This window comes from Astyanax mexicanus, chromosome 9 (genome assembly GCF_023375975.1).
Source record: "Astyanax mexicanus isolate ESR-SI-001 chromosome 9, AstMex3_surface, whole genome shotgun sequence".
In the NCBI taxonomy this organism is placed as follows: Eukaryota; Metazoa; Chordata; class Actinopteri; order Characiformes; family Acestrorhamphidae; genus Astyanax; species Astyanax mexicanus.
The window spans coordinates 21,481,323-21,499,072 of NC_064416.1; the positions used below are offsets into that span (position 1 = coordinate 21,481,323).

Consider the following 17,750-nt stretch of genomic DNA (forward strand, 5'->3'; position numbering starts at 1 on the left):
TGTTCATATTCTTCACTGACGTCTTCTGGCAGAGATCTGAAGAAAGAAGATGCCTTGGTGGTCTGATTACGACGGATTTAAAAACATAGTAAGACGGGGCAATCAGAAGCCCTTCGGGGTGTGCAGAGAGAGTGCAGAGAGCGGGGGTCTTGGAGGAGGAGATTGAAGGGGCTCTGAAGAGAAGAAGGTGAGGTGGCAAGGCAGTGGTTATATGAGCAGCTAATCAAGAAGACACACACAGGTAATGAAAGCTTGCAGAACTTGCTTGCAGGAGGGCCTCAGGGGGACCACTTGCCTTCTAGGAAATTTACATTTGGGTGGTTGTTGTGGTTCTCTTTGTAATGTGAAATGTCACAATGTCGCATGCTGGAAACCTGGAATCCTTGTATTTGCAGGAAGCTCTGCTAATAAACATCTCAGCTCTTTTGGTTCTCCTCCCCTCGCTTGCTCATTCTTTCTCTCTCTTTCTCTTTCTCTCTCTGTCTCTCTCGCTACTTCAGCACCCTACCTCAGCCATAATGAAAGGCTTTTTTATGAGCCTGAGAGAACACCTGTGGCACAGCACACACAGAAACAGTAATAATAAGTGCACACTAAAGCTGGAGCATGGGAATAGGCAGGGATATTACACATGAAAGAGGTTTGCGAGGCTGAGCCATGAAAGTGTCACAGACCCCTCAGCACAAGCGTGGGTAATAGATATAGATGTTAGACCACCCAAGAGGTGCACATGTGCGCATACACTGTATGTAAATCTTAATGGAAATACTGAGTGTGTTTGTGTTTGCTATTCATGCCCACAGTACAATTTCAGCGTGGGATTGAATGAAGGGAATGTTATTAGGGGTTCACTATACACTATGAATGCTGGAAAGTGCTTGACATCATTGAAAGCGTCACTGCAAATCCTGAGACTGAATATCTGAGATGTGTAACATCACATTCCTGATCTGACCGGAAGTGGACATATCTTACCTGTAGAGAAATACTGCCAATAGAAAAGGAATAAAACATTGTGGCACCATACCATGGTGTGAAGGGTAGTATAGGATAATATGGGGAGTATATAAAGAGGGGTACAGGGTCATATAGGAAGTATAAAATAGTATTGTGTAAAATAGGTAAGAAAAAGGAGCATTTGTATGGGGAGTATATGGTAGTACAGAGAGTATTGGATAGTAAAGAGAATTAAAAATAGTACAGGGTTGTATAGAGTAGTATAGAAAGTAATGGTAGTACAGGGACTATTGGGTAGTACAAGGAGTTTAGAATAGTACATTGTAGTATAGGGAGTATAGGGTAGCATAGAAAGTATTGAGTAGTACAGGGTCGAGTAGATTAGTATAGATAATAATGGTAGTATATAGGCAGTATTGGGTAGTATAGAGAGTATTGAGTAGTACAGGGAGTTAAAAATAGTACAGGGTCATATAGAGTAGTAGTGCTGTTCCACTATGCAGCACTGCTATCATGAACATTATTATAAAAAGCTCTTTTAGCAGAACCATCTTCACAGCCATTTGCTTTTTTATGACTGTAAAGTTAGGCTCAACAAGCAGTGGTCCATCTAACAAGGTCTGAAATCTCCACTGCTGCCACTCCAGCATTGCCCACCAAACATCTGGGAGTGCAAACACACCAGACAGTTCTGGGAGAGCAGTGCAGAGCTGTTTTGTAAACAAGCTTTGGACTCTGGATTTTAGAATGTGCAAAGCATCCTTTGAAGGTTTGTCTGGCATTATCTGCCCATCATTACTCTATTTTTTTGTCTTTTTCCATTCAGGTTTTAGTGTATTCTTAAAATTGGCAAACACTGGAAAGAGGCTTTGATGATCACACTGTTTGGCAGTGTTTCTTTCAGGTCTGGGTTATAATGTAAAAATTCAAACTACAGGATCATGGCCAGGTTGAGCAGTGTGCTGTGGGCTTAATCAGTCCACACAAGCCTATTTTTCTATTACATTAAGAAGCTTATCTTGAATCTAAACCCAAAGGAGAGCGATTTGAATGTATTTGTGTTCATAGCCGACTGCATGTTCTGGCTTTTTCTAATTACCACATTGTTTATAGCTCTGCCACTGATGGCACCTTGTTTTAACAGTGCCTCGGCTGGGGTAATTACCCTCTGAAGCTGGTGCTGTTCAGACATGCCAGCAGGTTTTTAGTGGGCTTCTCTTTCTCATACTGTCTCTCTATCTTTCTCTTACTAGTAGTATATAACGCTTGTGTACACAAACATTGTTTTATCGCCATTGTTTCTTTACTGTTTCAGGGGCATTTGAATGGAGTGTATTCTGCTTTTGTTAGAGTCACAGTCTTTACTGTCCAAAGAAGGCTTTCTACTACACTCTGAAGCATTGCTGTGAGCATTTGATTGCATTCAACATCAGCTGCTAGTGCAGTCACCAGCCTACATCATCCCAACTCATCCCAAAAGCACTGGATGCAGCACCATCATTCCATCATACCAGAGCAGGAATCCACTGTTCCACAGGGCTTATACCTGTGTAGCCTATGCTTAGTGTTAGGCATGGTGCCAATTTTTGGTTAAATGCTCCAGAGTCCTATTCTATTATCTAGTATATTCCTTTCTCTTCAGGGACTTGACAAGCTGTGTGTGTATATTTATAATTATAAATAGCTGAAATCATTAATGCAAACAGAGTAAAAGCATCAGCAATATTAAATTATAAAAGTTTATCATGATCATTTATGAAAGGCAGTGGGACATTCAGGATGTTTTTACATAATGGGCAACACAAGAGGTTTTTGGGAGGGCTGCAAACTACGTCAGGTTTAATTATGTTTAAATTTGTGATTGAATTTGTTTTCTAACTTGTTTGAATCATCAGCACCATTCGGTCACTCTATTGTGAGAGGGTTAGTTGTAACGCAACATGACCTCCATCACTAAAAACAGCACCCCTCAAACGTGGCATTAAAACATAATTACAGCTCTCAACATGTTATCATAAGGTTCAAACAAAAGAAAATTGGGTTGCTGTCAAGTGAATTGCTTTTGTGGTTTTCGCAGGCCGGCTAATTTTCACGCTTCATGCATATGCAATGAATTGCTTTTGAACAACAGGGGAAATTTGTTGCACGGTTCTCTAAAGGGAAGACATGTATTTGCCCTACTTTGATTCGATGATCTATGGTAATGTTTAAAGCAGCATTTAAAATATGCTTTAAGAAAGCTTATTGTTTTTGTTGAGTCAATCATCCCCAGACAATCATTACTTCTCTATTGCTTGTTTATGAGCTTCCCTGGTCTTAATAACAGTGTCAGTCCTGTCGGGTAAGGATTACATCAGGCTCTGGTCCAGTTCAGTTCACGTTTAATCCACTTTGACGCTGACTTTTTGTTTTAAACTTTTGACTACTAAGATTGTAGCCAGTTGAGTGCCATTACTCTAAAACCAGAATAGCTATAGTTTCAAATATATTGAAAGTGTAATTCCTATCTGACAGGTCTGACACTATTTTTAATGTAAGAGGATGTATAGCTACATGTTCAAAAACAAATAATGCAGGCACCAGTTTTTTGCCTGTTGAACTTATCAGATAACAGAGCAAACATGAATACATACAAGGATCAGCTATATGCTTTATCTATATGATTTTCATACTGGATGTAAGTATGAGGGTCTGTGGGATCTGTAAAATGTCTCAGCTCAGATGTTGCTGCATGCAAACCTCAACCAGCAAGACTCTTTTTGTCTTGCTAAGCAGATCCCTATCTAACATCGCTTGAGCCAAAACATATCAAAGAGTTGTGAAATGAGAGTGGAATCTGGAAATCTGCGTTTAGCTGGTGCCAGTTAAGATTAAATCTGTCTTAATGCTAGGGGTTGAACAGGTTCACCTCAAAAATATAGGATAGAACTGCCTACTTAACACAACTATTGCACCATTTCAGCCCACATCACTTTTCCAGTAATTACCTGATTTAGTGTTCTGAGCCTCTCTTTATATACAGGGGTTGGACAACGAAACTGAAACACCTGTCATTTTAGTGTGGGAGTATTCATGGCTAAATTGGAGCAGCCTGGTGGCAAGTCTTCATTAATTGCACATTGAACCTGTAAGAGCAGAGTGTGAAGGTTCAATTAGCAGGGTAAGAGCACAGTTTTGCTCAAAATATTGCAATGCAATATTTTATGGGTGACATACCAGAGTTCATAAGAGAACAAATTGTTGGTGCACATCTTGCTGGCGCATCTGTGACCAAGTCAGCAAGTCTTTATGATGTATCAAGAGCCACGGTATCCAGGGTAATGTCAGCATACCACCAAGAAGGACGAACCACATCCAACAGGATTAACTGTGGACGCAAGAGGAAACTGTCTGAAAGGGATGTTCGGGTGCTAACCCGGATTGTATCATGAAAACATAAAACCACGACTGCCCAAATCACAGCAAATATTGTGGTCAAAAACCAGGTATTTCAGTTTCATTGTCCAACCCCTGTATGTATGCTAAGTACACAACTAGCATACAATGCTAAAGCCACATACGTTGTCAGCTGCAGTCTATCTGCAGTCCAGCAGAAGGGGCGGCTCTTGGAAATGACTGTTTATGGGACGCAGCCCAAGTAATTGTTAGTGCTGGAGAAGCCACCACAGCAGAAGAGGGAGATAAAAAGAGGCAGTAATTGCCGTTTTCAGCAAAGTAATTACGGCCATTTTGCAACATGACTGAGTCCTGGCAGGCCTCTTGTTTCTCCTGAAAGCACGGCAGAGGTAAACAAGTCGCCATGGTAATGGTGGCATGATGAGACATCTCTGACTTAGGCTGGCACTGTGGTAGCCTCACCCCACAGGGGGATGCCAGTGCTCCTCAGTCTGATCGGCATTGGAGCGAGAATTAGTGTAATTATCACAGTGCGACCCAAAAAATGCAGAGCGATCATAATGAACCTGCATCTCATTAATATTCTTTCAAAACTGCAAGGTCCAACTGGAAAAGCAAGGCCCTCGTGCTGGCGTGATTACTGCACCATTTCTAAAACTGATTTGCATCATAAAAAGTACTTTGAAACACCACTATTGTGATTAGTCATGCGCGCCGTGTGTAAACTGAATGGCATGTTGTGACCCTTCACGTGGTCAGCAAAGGAGGAGGAGGAGCAGAAGGGCTGCAATATACAGCAATGAGACAGCAGCTTTAATGGGATTGCCTTGGCCTGTCGCACATTCGGAGAGAAAGAAAACGAGGCAATTACTCTGTGTGAAGGAGCTCAAATGTCTATTTACTGGCTCTGACTGGAGAAGTGTACAAAGGTTTTTTCCCCCATTCAAATTCCTGACTCACCTCATCACTGTGTACCTAAGTCAGACTGAAACCCAGTCCTAAGAGCAGTTTTATTTCCCTCCAAGTGTGACTAAGAGCAACAGACTCTGAGTGAAGATACACTGTAGCTACACGTGGCTATACTGAAATAAGGTTTGACACCATGTTGTTGGGATGTTTTATTGGGAAAATATCATAAAATCATTATAAAAACAAAACTTCATAAAGCGCAAATGGAAATTGTACATGTATTTTACAACTATTAATTAAGATCACCTATGTCAGAATATAGTTAAAAAATTTTGACATAGTGGGTCATTTTAAATTAACCTCAGTGTATAATAAATAAATTATGTTCTTCTAATTTAAAATAACAAGAATTTTTCAATGCATTATTAAGTACACGCATAAAAACAAAGGTGCTACAAAAACATCAAAAATCAAGGTGCAGCAGATCCTTTAAACTGGTGAAGAACCTTCACACTCTCTACACTGCTACAATGCTTCTTTATGATGAGCATTGCTTAAAGAGACATGTAGCACCTTAGTTTTTATGAGTGTATGTATGGATATGATTGGTAGTTCATACTGTATCATAGCTCAACAAATAGACAACAAAATAAAGAAAAAGATTTTCAAAGAAATTCAGAAAAATAGGTAGGCCTAAATCAACTCTACAAACTTCCTGTTGTATGTTTTAATATAAAACAATAAGTTATTCATTGTTAAGCATATTTTTAAATGACCTTAAATACTTTACATTCAATGTACAGTAACTGTTTCCGGTGAAAAATATTGTATCCAAAAATAGTTATTCTATTGCTGCATTCCATTTACCTCATAAGTGGAAATGACATCATGAGTTGACAGTGTTTTAGTTAAACATTAAAATAATTGTACACTATTTTAAAACATTTCCATGACTGATTTATGTCTGATTTGATGATTTAAACATATATAAGTGCTAATAAACTTTCAGAATATGAAATCTGATCTGTGAAGTTATTTTAGTACAATTATTCAACTTGGAATTTGGGAATTTGACATCTTAGTCAAATGGAATGCAGCATATATTCTAATTTGGGCAAAATTAAATTTACATGGTGTCCTGGGGTATTTCTCTCTTTCATGGTCGCGACAAATGTCCTGCGGTAATTTTATTTATGCATGGATCTGAGAGTATTGTTACAGAGGGCAGGTGTAAAATGCTTTATAGATGTTCACCTGATAAAATGATCAACATTATTAGATCACAAACATTAGATATTTTCTTTTAACTCTTGTGTAGTATGTAATGGTATTATGGCATTTAGTTTCTGAGAGACGTAAAAAAAAAAAAAAAAAAAAAGCAAAAAAAACAATAGGTCACTTAAATGCTTCATCTTCTAAACATAAGTACATAGCAAATAAGGATGCACTGAAATTCAAATATTGGCTGAATCCATAAGCGAACAAAAAATTAACCATTTTGCAAAACGTTTTTGCAGGTTTTTATTTTTTGCACGTTTTCACGACTGCACAAACTGAACCGTCTAAATGTATTTTGTCTTGCTTTTCAAAGTAAAGGTTGTTTGTTCAGTAATACATTTCCAGTGTATTTACTTTCAATATTTGATTTATAAATACTCAGTGCATCCCTAATTGAAATGCATAGTCCACTCAGAAACAAGGAACAAAGTTTGCATCTTTGTTGCTCTAAAAAGCAAAGTTTGTAGCTTGAAGTTAAACATCCAGCAATTCAAATTACCATTAAATTATAATTTTTTGGTCAAGCTGCCTGAAACTACAAGTTCTAAATTTGGTCCAGTATAGTCTGGTTTAGACATCAGTGTCTAGGGGTGCTGCTCTTTCCACACAGGGAGACAGTGAGTCCTGGCTATGTGTGGAACTTATGCCAGTGTCTGAGTCTGTATCTGTAACGTCTGTAGGAGATAGGGTCAGCCTAAGCTTTCCCACTGTTTGAGAGACACCAGCCCTGACAGGACTCTTCAGAGACACAGAGCTTGAAGCCTCAGAGCAGTCCCCGAGCTGCAGTGAGCTCAGCTGGGTGATGAGATGCTGATACTCCTGGTTTCTGGACTGCAGCATCATTCCATTGTGCTGCAGCTGCTTCTCCATATCCTGGGTTTGAGTGTGGAGTGTGAGTCCTGCTCTCATGCTCAGCTCCAGCTCACTGCGCAGACCGTCCAGCTCTAAGAGCTCTGCAGATGACAGGGAGGAGATGGAGTGCAGATCCAGTGCAGGACATGCAGCTGCTGCACCTTTCAGCTCATCTGAGTCTATTGTCTGAAGGGCACTTCTCAGCTCTAGGTCAATATCTCTGGACAGCTCATCAATGAGTTCTTGATGCTGGCGCACCTGTAGATCCAGTTGTTCGACACCATCACTGGTGTAAAGATACTCCTGCAGTTGGTCCTCGCACTGGAAAACAGAAAAGGACATGAAATGCTCACTGGAATCCTTCTCAGCAGGCACAGGACTGTCCTTTAGTTGCTGTTCCATCTGCTGGATCTCCAGGTCCAGTTCACGCATCTTGTGGATCTGCTGCCGGATGGTATGGTCCTGCGTGATGAGCAGTTTCACCATTTTGTCAATTTCCTCTGAGCCCTCTGAAGGCCCTCCCTTTTGCAGTTTCTCCAGCTTGCGGAAGGCCTTCTTTACCATGCGCTTCTGACGCTCCACAGGAAGAGTCTTGGCATATTGTGCCGGACCCTGCTCCCATTTCTTAGATTTGACCCCACGGGACTTTGTTGCCCTCTTGGCACCAGTGGTGGATGGCACAAAGTCACTGGTCTTCACCAAGACAAACTGGATAAAGGGTCTTTCTTCACCCCACGCATTCCACAGCCGGAGGATACGGGTGAGAGGGGGCAGAGCCCTTTCAAATCCCTTCCATCGCTCCAACAGACAGAACTCTTTTGGCTCCCCATGCAAGAGCCTCTTACTTTCCGGAACTGTCTTATGGTCTTCCAGTAGAGCCTGAACCACATCGGCACAAGTTGTATGCTTGGTGACTCCACAGACAGCTTTCTCTTCTTTGCACACAAGCACTTGAATTTCCTTCCCTGGTGGTGTCTCCTCTGCATCTTTAGACCTAGGAAAAAAAGAGAGTTTATTAATATCGCTGAGACTTTTATAGAAGCAATTCATTATCTGCAAGGAAACAGATGAGGGAATTGCATGAATACAAACATCCTCAGTTATTACCACCAAAATGTTCACTGGGAAAGACAGAGAGACAGTCAAAAACAGCTCTGCAAACTTGGCCAAGGCAAACAGAAACTAATTCAGGTCATGGGTATGTCATGAGATATTTGTCATGAGAAAGAAATGGTCAACAGCCTTTTTATAGCCTTTTTATTTCAGTGTATTGACAGATTTATCAACTTACTACTGAAACAATGGACAGAGTTATTTCAGAACATAATCTAGGGCACTGGTGTGTATCTTTAAAAGGCTTTTTCCTATGCCTAGCACAAAAATGTACAGATCATTTCCTTTAATGTGCTTTTATTCATCCATTAGTGTTTTACACAATACTTCATCTGGCTTTTCTGTTTCAGTATCAGCCAGAGATCTAAAAAGACTAATATGATATTAACATAATGAAAAATAGAAAACAAGCCATCAGCTATCATGCAAGACATCAGAAGCTTACATTCTACCTTTCAAATTCTCCACATGAATTTAAATTGTAATTCCTTAATTCCTTATTTTTCCCTTAATCCACAGGAAAAACCCTGCCTATGTCCTGTGCAATTGTTTGTTGATCTGGCTTTTACAGATTTACAGTCCAGCACAACAGAAAAAACGCAAGTGGTATGTTGTGTGAGCCCTTGATAAAAGACCCCGGTGGAATGCAATATGTATGCAAAACCACAAGTGCCTGGTTAATGGTTAGGAGGCCCTGAGAGCTCAACTGAGCCAAGTAAATACCTGAGCAGCAAACAACTTGACATATCACCTCCATACAAAAAGACTGTGTAAGACAGACTAATGAACTGCGCAGTCTGGCTGCTCCATTAGATCCATTGTGGCAGTTTGCAATAATTGAGTAAATGCTGAGAACTGATGTTTGAAGACAGCTTCAAAGCTAGCAATGGATCCCTCTTTACGTTTAGGACACTATTAAGTAGATCAGCTATTTTTTTATGTGGATGAGAATGCATTTCGAATTGCTTTGTTACTAAGCAACAGACTACTACGAAAGAGACCACGTTTTCTCCTCTAAGTGTGTGCTTATAAACTACCTGATGCCATGAATTTTAGATTTTTTCCTATAAGGCAACAGCAGGTTCACGCTCCTAAAGTGCTGCTATTCACGATGCAGGGAGTGTGGGAGAGCTGCCAGCAAGAGCCAAGAACATGCAAGTTCAAGTTCATTTTTATATTGTACTATAAATCGTTTAGCATAATTTATCACGCTTTATATTTTCCTATCGCTTCACAAACTAGCTGTTTTCCATATTAAAAAGACAAGCTGTACAGGGGATAGTAGCTTTCGCTTTAGTTGTAGTAACTTAGCTTAAGCATTTTTGCTTTACAAAATGACTGACTCCTTTTCTCTGTATACATTTCTGTCTTAAAGACTTGAGTGTCACTGTTGAGATAAATATATGACTAGAATATCACTACTGGGGTACATTTAAGACTACAGTTGCACTGCCAAGGGGGCTAGGTAATTAGCTAACTAAATGTGTGACTAGAATAAGCTCTTCTGAAGTAAATTCATGATTGGAACACCACTGCTGAGGTAAATGTATTGTGCTTTGTTTGTATGTCTGCTTGGTTGGTAGGTCAGGATTTAATAAATATTTAAAAGTTTGACAAGCAAAAATAAAACTAATTTATACTATGTAACTACTTTGTTAAATAGTGGAATTGGCATTCAGCCTTCAAACAAAAATGTTAATATTGGTGCACTCACAGTGGTTAAGAAGAGTAACAGTCAATTATGATTTAATCTTGCTTTTACTAACCTTAATGCTATCACATATTGTTAATAAGGAAGTGTCTGAATTCAGTTGTGTTTCTACTGCTACTTAGTAACTAAATACTTCTTCCTGATACAGCGCAATACTAATTACAGTTATATATAATATAATTATTACCAATCAATAATATATTCTTTAAAAACATCACTAATCCTCTAGCCATAGCAACCCACTCAACAAAGTCTTTGCCATATTATTACATGAGTAATAAGAGGAGTCTTTATGTAACAGAACTGATTAGATAGTCAAGTTAAATGTCAAGCTTTTAAATACAACATGGGACGTCAAACATGCTTGTATTATGATAATAAACTGCATGAGCTACTGCTCATAATCTCCAGAAATCCTGCTAAGGCACATGTGGTAAAGTTGGCAAAATGCTGTCATTTAACTGACATCATACTGGGAGTGAGCCATCCCCCTGCAGTTAATGATAGCTTTGTGAACAGACGCACAATTTGACACTAGCAGTTAACACTATAGAGCACCATGCTATAAAGTAACCATACTGAGACAACCATTCCTTAGCTATGACCACAGTATCCACCGTGAAATGCATGCACAGTACAAATTTAAACAGGTTAAAGAATGATATCTAACAAAGAGTCACACTTTATCCTCTTGAACAAATGCTGGAGGTCTGTTTAGTTTTTCAAACCCTCATCTGTGCAGGAAATTAACAGATGTGGGGTGGAAACACCTGTGTTTGTCCTGTGTGAAAATCAGTGGACACAGGCAGCATCCTGTTACACACTTCCTGCCACCAAATTTACGCACCATGGAAAAATGGGAATTCCATTTTCATGCTAGTATCAAAACAAAAGAGGGATTTAAAGCTGAGGTATTGAAACAATTCTGTATGGAAAAACAGTTACACAATGCATGTGAATGTAATGGTTTCAATATGGCACTTTAGACATTAATAAGTACCCTCCACTGTAAACACTTACTGTATATTGAATGGTATTACTCCCAATTGCTGGACCCTAAACATACCCATTTACATATGTACATGCCTATCGTATCATAAAAGCACCTGCATGGAAAAACCCATTGAACTTGTGGGAATTACAATACGTCTAAACCAGAGTTGTGTTGTGGAATGCAGATTAGGCTAATCTATTCCTGTTAAGTCCTGATAAGCTCAGTGAAGGTGAAGAAAACGGTACATTGTGATTCCCTTCTCACTAAGCAAACACCAACAGGCCCTGTGACCATTAGAGACAGACACTGTAGAGTGATACAGGGCAATTCTGTCCTCCTCCAGAGACCACATTGTGCTTGGCCACAGACCAGAAAGAACAAATGCCATTCATATGCCATGCTGAACAATACCAGGCAGGAGACAGACGGGCTTCTTGAAGATGTGTGAGAAAGACAAGCCTGTGATAGTGTAAAGCCTGTAATAAACTAAAGCCATTCCAACTTCCAAACACTTTTTATAGCATCTGAATGTCTTTCAGTTCTTGTAGTTTGAATTGTTTCCCACTCTAGTTCTGGTTTTTCATTGTTTGCTTTGCATTACAGCTTGTTTAAGTATCCACTAATTTTTATGATGCTCAGGACAGGGGTCTGTCAGAGCCATTCCAAAAAGTTCAGCTTGTGTCTCTTCAGGCAGTTTATTGTGGATTTTCAGGTATATTTTGGATCATTATCCAGTTTTATGACAAACAAAAATCAAACAATTTAAACAGAGAATAGTACAATGCAACCAGTGTAATTTTGTTACCTGAATCTAAACTTAACCTAAACCTTAACGTAACCTAAGTGTAACTAAACTTTGACCTAAAGGTTGCTAGCAGTATAGGCATTTTCATTTGCCTTTCTGACCAGCACAAATCTTGGTCTTTCAGATCTGATCTTGACCTCCACAGTTCCACTGAACTGTCAATTCGTAATAACATTACACACTACTAAAACCACAAGATGAATCTTTTAAGATAATCTGATTTTTTTGGATTTAAAAAAAATCTCCTGACTAATAGGTATATATTACTTTCATTTTTAGATCTTTAGAGAAGCACTTCTTTCAAGTGTTCAAAAAAATTAAAATTGGAAATTTGATTAATTTGACAGTTCCTATAATTACAGTTAGTAACATGCCTCAGGCTTGGAACAGGTCACACAGATGATCCAGAATTAAAAATTTTTAGCATTACAAACTATGAGTAAGAATGTATTTAATTATTTACAAACATAAACTCTTTTACTACAACTTTGAACACCAATGGAAACGAAATCTTGAAATCTGCTCTTTGGTTGTGAGTAAACTAAGTGAGATGTATAAAACAATTCCTGTATGTTAACATAATAATATATGTTGTGCAGAACATAATTTTCCATTTAAAATATTATTAGTTATTAGTAATTAGTAATCTTAGAAGATAGTACAGTTTGTTATTACACTGTTGGGTTATTACTGGAAAATCACATGCTATAAAGTAAAACTAATGATCTTAATAATATAGTTTATTGTGATAATTCTGCAGAACATTATCTTTCAGCTAAAATTAAATTATTTTCAAAGTTTAACGCCCAATATTTCATATGGACTATAATGTTGGTAGAACGTGTAAACATGTGGGAGATTTCACCAGGCGGTTTTGACTAGGGTGACATAAACAAGAAACAATTTTCCTGAATTTCCTGCATCTTATCTAAAGAGGATGAGGGGGGTTGGAGGAATAAACATTGAGGTTTGTTGATCTTCTCCAAGACCTCTTTCTGAGATAGGCATCTCTGGGAAGACAAAACAGTCTCATCTTTCTTTAGAAAACCCGCAAAATCACAAATTCCCCACACCTGCAGTGTTAAATTAGCAAAACATTAGTGAATGAACACTTGTAGTATTTTTTTTTCAGTCTAGCTACACACAAATGAATACTAAGTTAATTAATTACATAGGGGATTTTGCTGTAAATGGCACAACTAATAACTTGTACTGCATGAAGGCTAGACTTAAACAACAGACTGATCAATGTTCTGTTACTGTCCATGTTTTGAATTGCCTAATACCACAAAGTAATTTAGCTGTCATAATAATATGTATTAAACTAACTGTTATAATTCAACTGTCATAACAGTGTGTATCATATTGCTATTATAAAATAACCACTAATTCTCACTGGCACATGACTGACACACTAATGGCAGAAGAGATGTATAGTAAGGCATGCATAATAACCGTGCGTGGCAAAGCAGCCATTTAGTTCAAAGTCTTTTTTTTTTTGATGGACCATTCCTCAGCATATTCATAGCGTACATAAAGCAAACACACTGATGAATAAAACGATCCACCAGGCAGGAGACAGCCTTCACGCACCACATGAAATAGCAGACGATAAGAGTTAAGTTACCTCTGATCTATTTTCCATCTGAACACTTGAGATAATTACAGTCTGTGATGCTTTAAAGCCAATCATACTGTAACATTAAAACCCAAAACCCAATCTTAAAGGATCTCTGGATAGGGTAATAAATGTTCATAATATCTGACAGACTAGATACTGTAAAATATATGTTAGAGTTTCTAATACATTAGACGTGTCTGTAAATCCAATAGCAAATCCAAAAAGAACAGAATATCAGCATATGAAAGCATTGCCCATTAAATCGAGCTGCTATATTTGAGCCTAAAGTCACCATGCCCATTGCCAAGTATCAGCTAGAAGTGTATAAATCCTTGTAGCATTGAGTTATAAGAGATTAACAGCATTTTTCTATCCAGTACTTTTGGCATGGTTGCAAACAGATCCTTAACAAAGTTCAAACATCCAGTGTAAAGACTTCCCAGAAGGGTAGATATTATTGTTACAGAAAAGTGAGGGCAAATTCCTGATACGTATTAGAGGCAGCCTAGTAAATGTTTGCGTTGTTTGGGCATGAGAGCATACTTTCAGATATTTTTAGCTAATTAAAGTGAATAATTTCAATAAAACTAATCACAGTTTAAAGCATGATAGTCTTAATTAAAAAAAGCATTGACTTGGTACTGGTACTGGAAAAATGCCATTATGCTGCATTTACCTATTACTATTGTCTTGCTGTAACTTTTCAGCCTAATCTTACACTAAGAAGTCTACATTTCCAACTGTGATTAAGTCCAGCACAATGCTTTGGCCTAACCCTTGTCTGATTTAGAAAACTCACCCATAAAACACGTTGTATGACAAGTTAAATGAATAATAAATGTATTTTAGTGGCCAGTACACGTCACCCACAAAGTGTGTGACAAATGTAATATTCTATGATGACGTGCATTGCTCTATTGGCTAAATTAATTTAGTTCTGAAGCTATCTTTAGCACTTTTATCTAAACCGCTATAAACACTATAAATGCTTGGACTGAAGATAACAATCCTCTGGGCCACCTGGAGCCAGTAGGACATCAAAAGTTAACCAAGCCACTTAAGGAAATTGCAAAAGCAATTATATGGGTGTCGATGACAGGATCCCTCTACACTAGAAGCAAGTAGACTCTTTGTGTTTTAAAGAGATCAAACCGTAATAACAGTGTAGGTTCAGCAAGGCCTAGCAGAGATCTCAAAGCAGTGTTGAGATCTTAGAATAGGGCTGTTGTTTTTTCTATTACCTCAGGATGCATTCTAGATTGGAACAGAAGGCCTGTCATGATAATTACATTAATGACTTATCGTATGATATAAGAAGATGACTTCAATCATTTTTAGCTAACGATCGATACTGCCCATTATGTTTAAGATACTTAGTGAGTTAATTACTTACTTACTTGTGCTGATGTGTTTTTATTTTATCCCAAAAGAGCCCATGCTGACGTATCTGACACACACCAGTGGAAATATGTGTAAAGTTACTTAAAGCACTTTGTCAATTATCTTCATTAATGATGTCCCTAAGTGACATATACTGAACTTTCTGAGAGCATCACAGGACAGTGTGTATAATTTTGTGATCATCTTTATTTACAGAATGCAGGTGGGCTGGGTTAATGCTGGAGATATAACTTAAAAGTGTATTTTCTGCTTTCACATGTTGTTGATGATTGTATTTCATGCTTTCACATATCACAACACTTTAACGCTTTAATGAAATGTTTTACTATCCGTAGAACGTTCTGACCTGATCTCTAGAAAAAATTTAATTGTTGATGAGTCATTTATGTTACATCAGGATTTTACCCTGAAAAATATTTACATGTTCCAACAATGTCATGCTCTCACAGTGAAAAAAAAAAAGAGCTTCTCACTGAATTTATCTGATTCAATTTTAAATTAGTATCCATATTTAGGAATGGCTCTGGGCTCTTATGGGTTAATTATATTTTATTTATTTAAGGATTATAGGGATGTTTTCCCAGACAGGGATTAAAACTAGTATCTATTGAAAACAACAAAACAAAACTTAGTCTACTACTAAGCTTAACCCTTGTCCAGAAAACCAACCCTTAAACATATTTCCATTCATTCCAAGGTCTGATTATTATCAATAGTTGGAAGTAGTGGTTTGCAATATTATATCATATTCAATAATAATGACATTTTTTTTAAATATTGTGAACAATATTATAACCTAAAATCACCCAAATCTAATTATCACATCAGGGTACTACTTTTTTGCTGTTTTTAATTAAAAAAATGTAAAAAAATTCTAACTGTTCTCATTTCCCATTATATATCTAATAGACACAGGTTAATTCTGTCCAGTATAATTTATTTTACTTTAGTCCTGGATTATATATGGAGATATTTGGAGTGCATTTTTAGTATTGTGACATCCTGGATCATTAACTTCTGTTACAAATCTGATAAAATTGTTGTATTTTTTTTTAATATCTCAGTTAGGGGTGTGCCATATCGTATTGTATGCAAATAATTAAATGTTATTTTCATTTTGTTGCAGAAGTGTAGTAGTTTCTTTCAGTTTTTAGTTAGTGTTTTGTCACATCGCCAAGAATATTGTTATTGCGAGATTACCATGAAACATCGTGATATTATTTTAGGGCCATGTTGCCTACCCATAGTTAAAAGTTATTTGCTAATTAAATACATCATTATGTTATTATGATCAGTGGTACAAATTTTTTTGCTATTATCTCTGAGACAATATATGGTTAAAAGGTTGCTTATTGTGACAGGCCTAGGTGGTAAACAGTCAGGGGTGGTTTTATTAGATTAAACCTGTAACTCTTAGGTAACTCTCTCTCTCTCTCCACACACACACACACACACACAACCACACACACACCAGGCACCTGCATCCATGTGAGCTGAACAACAGCACCTTGGTAACTCGAGCCTGGGCGCCATACAGTTGAACAACACTGTACTGTATGCAGCTTCTCTGGTTACAACAGCAAAGGCATTTCTCTTTTGTGTTAGCTACACGATTCTCTCAGCTCCAGCAGCCCCTCGGCACACATTCCCACAGGCTACAAATTACACTAAAAGTCCTTTTATGTTTTAAATTAAGAAGAAAAAGACACATTCTCATTCAGTCTAGCTCTTACTCCTGTAGCTGACCCATGTAAAAATTGTGAAACTCTTAACAGAGCGTCTGAATTCCCTCCAGCCGCTGAAAATCACCCTTTAAAAAAGATAAAATCCTCCTTCACCTGTTTTTCAAACGAGCCTTCAGAAAGTGTTTTCCAAACGGCGCCATTGCTCCGGTTCAGACCCTCAGTCCGCGCGGCTGAAGCGCTCAGTCCCGCTCCATTCTGAGGTCTCTGGGTTCTCAGTCTGGCTCTGAGAGCGGCGGTACTCGCGGTGGGAAAACTTGTAGAAGTTGTGGAGGAGTAAAAAAGCGGGGCAGGCTGGTTAGCAGAGGGCCGTCCCAGAGCACCAGAGGGAGGTGACCTAATGGAGGGCTGGAAACAGAGAGCAGTGCCTCACAGATGAGTCCCAGCACCTTTACCTGCTGTAATTATCACACTTTCACACAGAGAAAAAAACACCACAACACAATCAACAGATAATATAGCCTCCCTAATATTTCCCATTAGCTCAAAAGCTCTACACAAACAGGTCTGAGAGGGTTTAAATATTTTAAATGTACTCAATTACTGAATAGCTACTGATCTGAAGCTGTAAGTTTTCCCTCAATACATTTACATATCTCTTATTATTAGCTTATATTATATTAAGCACGTTATAAACAATGTCAAGTCCCTTTAAGAGTAACACAACTACTACTGCACTGGAAAAATATTGTTTATAAGCTCACAAACATATTTTACAGTGTTTTCCTGGTTAAAAACTTTCTCTAGATCACCTTAACACGACAAAAATACTTGTTGACTGCTTGTTGATCAAGTGTCACGTGATCCATCTGGCCATTTTAACACAATTACACACAATTAGTGTTGTTAAGTAAGTTGTGAAGTACTATATGTGAAATAGGTGAAATATGTGAATATCTTACTTGAGTAGAAATTTTGGTTATCGATACTTTACTTAAGTAATTCTTTTTCAGACGACTTTTTACTTAAAC

General features: G+C 38.0%; 1 protein-coding gene across 1 annotated transcript; it reads right to left on the reverse strand.

The window, feature by feature from the left end:
- Nucleotides 1-5,447: 5,447 nt before the first annotated feature.
- Nucleotides 5,448-17,203, reverse strand: rassf9 (Ras association domain family member 9). Its single transcript, XM_007249247.4, has 2 exons — nucleotides 16,876-17,203; nucleotides 5,448-8,386 (listed from the first exon to the last, which is right to left on the reverse strand). The coding sequence occupies exons 1-2, from the start codon at nucleotides 16,920-16,922 to the stop codon at nucleotides 7,111-7,113; spliced, it is 1,323 nt and encodes a 440-aa protein (XP_007249309.3). The 5' UTR covers nucleotides 16,923-17,203; the 3' UTR covers nucleotides 5,448-7,110.
- Nucleotides 17,204-17,750: the final 547 nt, after the last annotated feature.

Bases quoted from the DNA above. Each gene is read 5' to 3' on its own strand.
- rassf9 (XM_007249247.4), bottom strand. From the start codon at position 16,922: ATGGCGCCGTTTGGAAAACACTTTCTGAAGGCTCGTTTGAAAAACAG. The intron at 8,387-16,875 runs GTGAAGGAGGAT...TTTTTTTCCTAG, and splicing joins AAGGCTCGTTTGAAAAACAG to GTCTAAAGATGCAGAGGAGA.